Source organism: Meleagris gallopavo, chromosome 24 (genome assembly GCF_000146605.3).
Source record: "Meleagris gallopavo isolate NT-WF06-2002-E0010 breed Aviagen turkey brand Nicholas breeding stock chromosome 24, Turkey_5.1, whole genome shotgun sequence".
NCBI classification, from domain to species: domain Eukaryota; kingdom Metazoa; phylum Chordata; class Aves; order Galliformes; family Phasianidae; genus Meleagris; species Meleagris gallopavo.
In genome coordinates, this window is record NC_015034.2 from 1,107,673 (window position 1) to 1,116,021 (window position 8,349).

The 8,349-nt window shown below is 41.9% G+C and overlaps 1 protein-coding gene across 1 annotated transcript; it reads left to right on the forward strand.

The window, feature by feature from the left end:
* The first annotated feature begins 2,726 nt into the window (after positions 1–2,726).
* On the forward strand, positions 2,727–7,721 carry BMP10 (bone morphogenetic protein 10). The gene is made up of 2 exons (XM_003212377.4): positions 2,727–3,214; positions 6,529–7,721. The coding sequence occupies exons 1-2, from the start codon at positions 2,881–2,883 to the stop codon at positions 7,470–7,472; spliced, it is 1,278 nt and encodes a 425-aa protein (XP_003212425.1). The 5' UTR covers positions 2,727–2,880; the 3' UTR covers positions 7,473–7,721.
* Positions 7,722–8,349: the final 628 nt, after the last annotated feature.

Here is an 8,349-nt window from a genome sequence, read left to right on the forward strand (position 1 = left end):
AAGTTGCTTGTGATAGGAAAAGAGGTGATGGCCTTAAGCTGCAGCAGGGGAGATTCAGGTTGGGTTTTAGGCTAACCTTCTTTGCAGTGATGCATTGGCACAGGCTGCCCAGGAAGATGATGGAGTCCCTGGAGATGTTCCAGAACTGTGGAGATGTGGCACTGAGTGAGATGGTTAGCGGGCATGGGGTTGAACTTCAAGATCTTAGTATTTTTTTCCAACTTTAATGATTCTATGACTCTAAACAGTGCCCTGCGTGTGCAGAGTGCTGTTCTTGATGCTGTAGGGATCAGTGCTGAGGCTTATGTTTTCATTAGCTGCATTTTCCCATTGTGCAAGTGCAAGTTCACTGGGGAAATTAACACAAGGCCAAGAAACCTTTCTAAACTCTGCCTGCCTGAATGAGCCATTTATTCCTAAAAACAGAGGATCTTCATATCATGGAATCATAGAATGGCTTGGGTTGGAAGGGTCATTAAAGTCCATAAATCATAGGATGGTTGGGCTGGGAGAGATCTTAAAGGTCATAGAATCACAGAACCACAGGATGGCTTGGATTGGAAGGAAACTCAAACTCACCCGGTTCCAAATGCCTGGCATGAGCTTGTGCCTCCCACCAGATCAGGCTGCACAGGGCCTCATCCAGCCTGGCCTTGGACACCTCCAGGGATGGGGCCCCCACAGCTTCTCTGGTCAATCTGTTCATTTAGGCTATAAAATTAATAACAATTAAAATCTGTTATCTATTAAACTCCCTCTTCATTAGCTGAATTACCCTTCAATATGCTGTTGTTCACAGAGTTATCAAAACAAGAGTAGAAACACAAGGACAATTGGAATGTCTGAGCAGTAATTGTGCTTCTCATGAGCAGCTGGAAAAACCTTTCTGGCTCTGGAACAGTTCATCAGGAATAACAGAAGTGAGAGGAGACGTTGACTCTATGCGTAATTTATGGTTTAGTGGACATGGTGATGATGGGTTGGTGATTGGACTAGATGATCTTAGTGGTCTTTTACAATTTTAATGATTCTGTGATTCTGTGATTCTAATGGCCAGGTACAATTCTGAGAATCACCAGCATGAGAGAGCTAAAAAACATCAGTGGTACAAATACACAAAAATTGCTTTTAAATGCAAAGCTTTCCGCCCTAAACCTTGAAAGAATCAAGCCATGCAATGCTATAGATCCCAGTGCCTACAGGCTCTGAAAGGCATATCTCTGCATGCCTTTGCCTTTGCATTCAAGCTGTTATTTATGCTTGTCTGAGGAGAAAAACCAGATATGGACAAGCACTAAGGATAAGGCTCTAAGTGCTGAGAAGATGCAGCACCTGTTGCCTTCCAAAAAGCAGGAGCTCTTCCAGCACGCTTACATTCTTCATGGAAAAATGAATATATTTATGTATATAAAGTCAGTGCACTTCTGAAAATAATGTTCAAACACAAAAAAAGACCTCTTTAAAACATTTATATAGGTATTACAGCAAATGTATTGCTGATGAGAAGTCAACTGGAAGAACTTCCTCTACAGGAGCCAATAATTATGCTACAGAAGAGTGAGCACTGTGTGCCCTCACTCTTCTCACAGATTTCAGTGCTAATTTCCCTTCCTGTGACCATAGGACCTTGGCTCAGCATAGTCAGGTGATGAATCACAAGCAAGAAGATTGTGTTTTTCTTATTAGGTTAACATAAATGACCTCAGCTCCAGAATTTCCCTAAGTTTTTCTAAGCTTAGCTCCAGAAAGCCACATTGTTCAGAGATGAGTCTTTGATAAGGCTGAAGAGATATCAAATATCTCCTTCCAATGTAGTGCAGTAGTAACCTTGATAAATTGTTCTGCTTTTCTTATCAATTTCCCATATTTATAAGGGGAAAAGATGAATGAAACAATGTTAAAGGCCATACTGATGTCCGTGACATCAATACCGCGTGTTATTTTCACAAAGATATTGATAATTACAAAACAAACAAACAAACAAACATAGGAGAAATTTAAACAGACATGGGTTGAGTATTAATCTTTCAACTGGAGTTGAGGCTATTTGTGAGAGTGATGGGTCTTGAAGAAGAAAGATATGGTAGATATTGAAGAAGATTCTGAGTATCTGTGAAGAAAGAAAGTTGCAGAGATGAAGCAACAAATCCCTGGATATGCTTAGCCACAATGGAAAAGAAGGATTTGCAAAAATCAGCAGATCAGTTTAGATTTGCTCTTTGGGTAAAGCTCTTACTGCTTGCAAAGGGAAACTCTCCAACAACTAAATCAAGAATTACTACAAGTTCTTACCTGCTCAGTATATAAGATATGAAAGGAAGTGAAGATTTTCTTCACTCTTTCTGTTTCTGAGCGCTTGTATGGCACACAGCATTGAGCACCAGCACTCAACCCGTGCTAATGTTCAGATCACACTGAAGGAATTATTCTTTGTCCTTGCTGCAAAATTCGTAGATTTCAGTAGAAGCTCTATCAAATTTATGTTTCCTCTATATCTGCATGGATGGAATTGTTCACACACGCTGGAGGAGGCAGAAAGAAAGAGCAGTTCCTCTCCAAGGAGAAACTTGTCCTATCTTCTCGTGTCCTAGAGCAGAATGTTTACAAAAAGCTCATTAAGGGAAAGGGGATTGCAAGATAGCAACAAATCTGGTGAACAGCTTACACTACACGAGATAAGAGAGGCAAGGCGACCATAGAAGAGAGCAAGCCCTCTCCAATTACTGAGACCTGGCTTTGGGGAGGGGGAAGGGAGAGAGGACGGATCACAAGTTTCAATCCAAACTTGTCATCTCTCTGTGACACAAGGGGATAAAACCGCCACTTAGCCCACACGAGAGCTAGAGCTTGTTGAGGGTGGTCAGAGGCCAGAGCGAAGCCATGGATTCCGTAGTCCTCCAGCTGTGGGCTGGCCTCTGCCTCTTGGTTCACCTTGCCGCTTGCAGTCCCATCCTGAGCTTGGAGCACTCTTCCTTGGAGGAAGGCGAGCCTCTTTTCGATGAATTCCTGTCCGAGCAGGACGGCGTTGATTTCAACACGTTGCTTCAGAATATGAAGAACGAGTTCCTGAAGACGTTGAACCTCTCCGACATTCCTCTGCACGAATCGGCCAAAGTGGACCCACCAGAGTACATGCTAGAGCTGTACAACAAGTTTGCCACTGATAGGACATCTATGCCGTCTGCAAATATCATTAGGAGCTTCAAAAATGAAGGTAAGATACGTGCATCTCTAGAAATGCTCACCCTTGTAGTCAACGTGAAGTATGTATGTACGTACAGAGTCAAGCAGGCATTGAGCAGACAACAGGGAGTAAAGGCCTTCAGTGAGAGCACCGTTAGCAACAGACAGTTAATACTGCTTGTACTAATGTCGCTTGCTATGAGATGGACCCCTTGTCCTTTGCTTTTGAGATTGCAAGTTTTCAGCGAAATGTGATATTCCTCTTGTGTTTAAGAGAATAATTTGAGTGCATTGTTTTCATTGTCCCCAGAATGGCACTTGTTTGCTATTATCTGGCTGGTTTTCAAATGGAAATTCATAGTATTATTTGAATTTAAGGCAAGAAATCATTTTACGTATTGTTCAAAGTTGCAGTATTTCCTGATTGTGAGTGAAACAAGATGTGGGTTTCTGATAATAGCCTCCCACTTTTGATCCCCATGGGATTTGTAACATTTTCTTCCTTTGATATCTGAGCACGGTCTAGACAATAAGTAGAATTTTGTATCACACTTAACTTTTTTTTTGAGAAATAGGATATTTCATGTTAAAAATTATATTAGAAAAAGGAAGCTTATTCATGACCTTACATAGTTCCCTATGTTTCTGTTTCAACATTTCCCCTCATTTCAGCAAAGACAAGATAAGTTTCAGTGATAACATTCAACAGTTTCTTAACAGTCATTTGCACCAATGTGGGATTTGTGTTAAAAATATTTTTCAACTGATCGTTTTCAAATACCAGTCATTCCACTTGGCAAGTACAAGTGCTTCCATTCTTTTTAGCTCTTTAGAGATACGTGCAACTATTCAAATTGCTGCAAGACTTCTCCACGCTACCCTATGTAATGTATAACAGCCATTATTGCATTTTTATCACTCTGCTCAGTCCTGCCAGGCCTGCATACTCTTTATTGGCAATGTGTTTCTGGTTTGTGATTTAAATCTCCTTTACATGTCCTTTCCTCCAGAGTGGGAGAATTTATTGAATGGTTGATGGCAAACCAGCTAGACCCATGGGTGAACAGTTACTCATCTCAGTATAAATGCAGACATATGCAGGAATGCCTGTTGTTCTTTTCTCACTGTGCACTGTGCAGGAGAAATGAACACAATGAAATTTGTTGAGTACATGATGCCAACCAATACAACACAGTGTGGTTTAGTGACGTAAATCTGGAATCATCCCACTGGCAAAATGAGCAAAAATGGAACAAATGGATCTTTTTGCCAATATTAAGAGCAGGGTTCACAGCTCTGTGCCCTTCTGTGTGATGTTCCATATCTTCTTCATCACTGCAAAAATTATGTACTGAGATGGGGCAAATTTGGTGTAACTTTCCATCATTTTGGTTTTCCTCTCACCTCTGAGTGGGGCTACTGATGTTAACACAGCTTCACAAGCACATGCTTATACAATTGTTTGGGTTTTCTTTATGTCTTTAAAATGCATGAAATGAACAATCAGCCATTTCATGCCAAAATCACTCTCTTTTAATATAGAAATTAATTACATGTAACCTTCAAGGCAGTAGAAACAGACTTTTTTTGCTCACCTGAAAATTGGTGGTAATGGTAGTTTCATTGACATTCATTAAGTCCTTTATTAAATTTGTAATTGCTATAAAGAGATTATAGAAATGTAACATGAGGCTCGGCTGGAAATAGGTCTGAGTATAATGCTCTGTTGCAAACAGAACAAAGCAGTGCTCTATCAGTGAAAGTCCTCAGGAAATTTCTATTTTCCTATGGATTTCAGATCACCCTTCCCAACCCTGCCAGGGATGTACCGGTAGCAGGAAGGTCTCTCAGCCCATGGACTTTGTAGTTGAAGTGCAAAGTCACATCTTGACTTAGAAATGAACACTTTTCTTGCTGTGTTAGTGCTGACCCAGCTTGTCACATATCACATAGCCGTGGTGTAGTGAATTCCTTGTGCCTGTTTTCTGAATGGTCAGGTGATATTTCTTCATTCTGTGGCATCTCACAGAATCATTAAGGTTGGACAAGACCACTCAGATCATTCAGATCATGGCTAAGCATCCCTGTGCTTGAATAGCAGTGTTTTTCACCTCTCAGCACTCCTATGCTGGTGCTGTGTGGAATATAATCAGCTCCCGTCTTATCAATTGATGGGTAGAGAGATGCAAGCTCCTTCTTTTTTAATTTATGAACCGATGGAATTGTTAAAGCAGAAAAAAAATAGAAAAAAGAAGAAAGGCAGGTGCCTCAAAACCTACTTCATGGCCAAGGAAAATTCGTGTGCTTAAGTGAGCTGCTTGCTTAAGTGCATGGATGGAGTTTGGCCAATACTTGCAGTTTAATCAGTGTCCCTTTTCTACAAAGATATCAAAATTGGAGGAGTCAGAGATGAAGATAATAACAGGTCCCAAGCAGTTTGCTTCTGCAGAAAGTTTACACGTAGTCTTTATGTCTGTCTTCAAAGTTACAAGTAGACAGCATAGTAATTCAGTAACAAATATACAATCATTAGGATTGCAAGACTCCTACATTGCATGAAGAAATGCATACTGCTATGTATAAACAAGCAACGCAGGCAGGACAGACAGCCTGAATGACAAGCAGATATTGTGTGTTTCTTATATGTTTTATTAACCAAAGCTGCCAAAAGTGCCTGAGCGCAGCTGTCTGACTGCTCGCCTGAAACTCACTGACTCTGTGGCAGCATTCCTATTGACTGATGGCTCACACTGGATGTTCACTGCCTGCTCTTCCTAACCTGGAGCCTTTACAGCTTCTCAGGCAACTTTTCCTCCTGTCATGCCAGGTGCTCTGCATTGCTGAGGATGTTTCAGCAGGAGGAAATACTTGCTAGCACGAAAACACACAGCAGACACAGTTAGAGACTGTTATTCTTGCATATGCAGCCTATGTGTCATCTATCTCATGTTCACTCCAGTGCTATATCTTTCTTCCCTTCCTTTGCTACGCTGACTGTTTTTGTCTCATTTTTTTAATAATTACTGAGAAGCTATTTCATTTTGGTATCAGACCACACATCTTTAACACGTAGTCCTTCCAGGTAACTAGGAAGCCCTTGAAGCCATGAAAGTAGTAAGAAAACCCTTACATCCAGATTTACAGTCTTTATTTTATGTGGGATCTCACTGTCCTTAGATATCTATAATAAAGTTGTGGGCTTTTTATCCAAGGACAATGGAGATAACACTCTCCTGAAACTGTTGGACTGAAACCACGCAATGCAAAACATGTCAGGTGAACTTCAGTGCATGTGTTATTGGGTATATTGACCATTCTAAAATATCTGATTTTTGTTATTTCCAGACCTTGCTTCCCACCCTGTTGGTGTCATAGGAGTTCGGAAATATCCCCTTCTGTTCAATGTCTCCATCCCTCATCATGAAGAAATCACCATGGCGGAGCTGAGGCTCTACACCTTGGTGGAGAGGGACCAAATGCTTTATGACGGGCTCGACCGAAAGGTCACCATTTTTGAAGTGCTGGAAAATGACCACATGGGGGTAGGAGAAGAAAGAAAGATCGTGGCACTGGCATCCAGACAGATCTATGGCACAAGCAGCGAGTGGGAGAGCTTCGAGGTGACCGAAGCCATCAGGCGCTGGCGAAGGGCAGGGCTGACCACGCACCGGCTGGAGGTTCACATTGAGAGCAGGGAAGGGGAGGAGCAGAATGGAGAGGGAAAACTCGATATCGACATCAACTCTGAGGCTAAGCACGTGCCCCTGTTGATTGTGTTCTCTGATGACCAAAGCAATGACAAGAAAGAGGAGAAGCAAGAGCTGAACGAAATGATAGACCATGAGCAGCTCCTGGACTTGGAGAACCTGGAGGTTGGCAACTTCCACGGACACCCTGGTGAGGAGGCTCTGCTCCAGATGCGTTCCAACATCATTTATGACTCTACTGCTCGAATCCGAAGGAACGCAAAAGGCAACTACTGCAAAAAGACTCCACTCTACATAGATTTCAAGGAGATTGGCTGGGATTCCTGGATCATTGCTCCAGCAGGATATGAAGCTTACGAGTGCCATGGAGTATGCGCCTACCCCTTAACAGAGCACGTCACCCCAACAAAACATGCCATTGTCCAGACTTTGGTTCACTTGAAGAATCCCCAGAAAGCCTCCAAGGCCTGCTGTGTGCCCACCAAACTCGATCCTATCTCAATTCTCTACATGGATGCAGGGGTGGTCACCTACAAGTTCAAATACGAAGGCATGGTAGTATCAGAGTGTGGCTGCAGATAGTAGCAGGGAACACATGCACAGGGGAGTGCCCAAGGGAAGTATTTAATGATTCAGTCTGTAAATTTGTACATTTCGGATTTCCTATTTAATAAGGTTATTTAATGAGGCATGTACAGATAATTGTATGTTTCCTGTCACAGGGAATTGGCAAGTCATATGACCGTAGGGAATGTATATTTTGTTCTGTTTCTTGCTTCTTGCTATTCTGTTCAAATTATGACCATCTCTCTTCATATCTGAGCATAGAGCAGATCACTGGATTGTTTGGGTGGGCTCTTCATGCTAGAAGGGGCACATTCAAATTCACAGGAATAAAGGCATCTTTTTGTGCTTTGTAAATGGTGATTGGTGTCTGTAGGGATTTCCAGAGCGACTGAAGCCACGGGCAATACATGCCTAGTTGTAGTGTAAAATCTTTATAAAGATCTTTACATGCTCAGATATTTCTTTGAAAATTTTTCTCCGTAGCTCTGAAATCCCAACAAAAGATTTAGAATGGTACCAGTTTATACCAGCTTAGAAACTGGTCCCCCCCAGCCAGTCCAGTAAGTTATGTCCTATACATCCACATTACCCAATTCAAAGGGCCGAATAGCATTGCATTTAGTCTGCATAGAAATAGACAGAAAAGGAAACCCCATTGTGCCAGCTAGATAGAGAGGATCTTTCCTTTATGTCTGTGCTGAAGTTGTCAATTCATAAAGGTACTGCCCCCCCTTAAATGATATATGATGGAGTCACATGCCAACGTTTCCGCCACTCTTCTGCAACAAATCGCAGTGATAAGGAGGTGTCGGAGCTGAGAAACAATAGACCCGTCACTTTATTTATACTAAGCTGCAAATTTGTCAGATTCTTGGGAAAGTGTAAGTGACGC

Excerpts from the sequence above, each read along its gene's own strand:
- BMP10 (XM_003212377.4), top strand. The coding sequence starts at position 2,881 with ATGGATTCCGTAGTCCTCCAGCTGTGGGCTGGCCTCTGCCTCTTGGTT. Across the intron at positions 3,215-6,528 it reads TAGGAGCTTCAAAAATGAAG|ACCTTGCTTCCCACCCTGTT; the intron begins GTAAGATACGTG and ends TGTTATTTCCAG.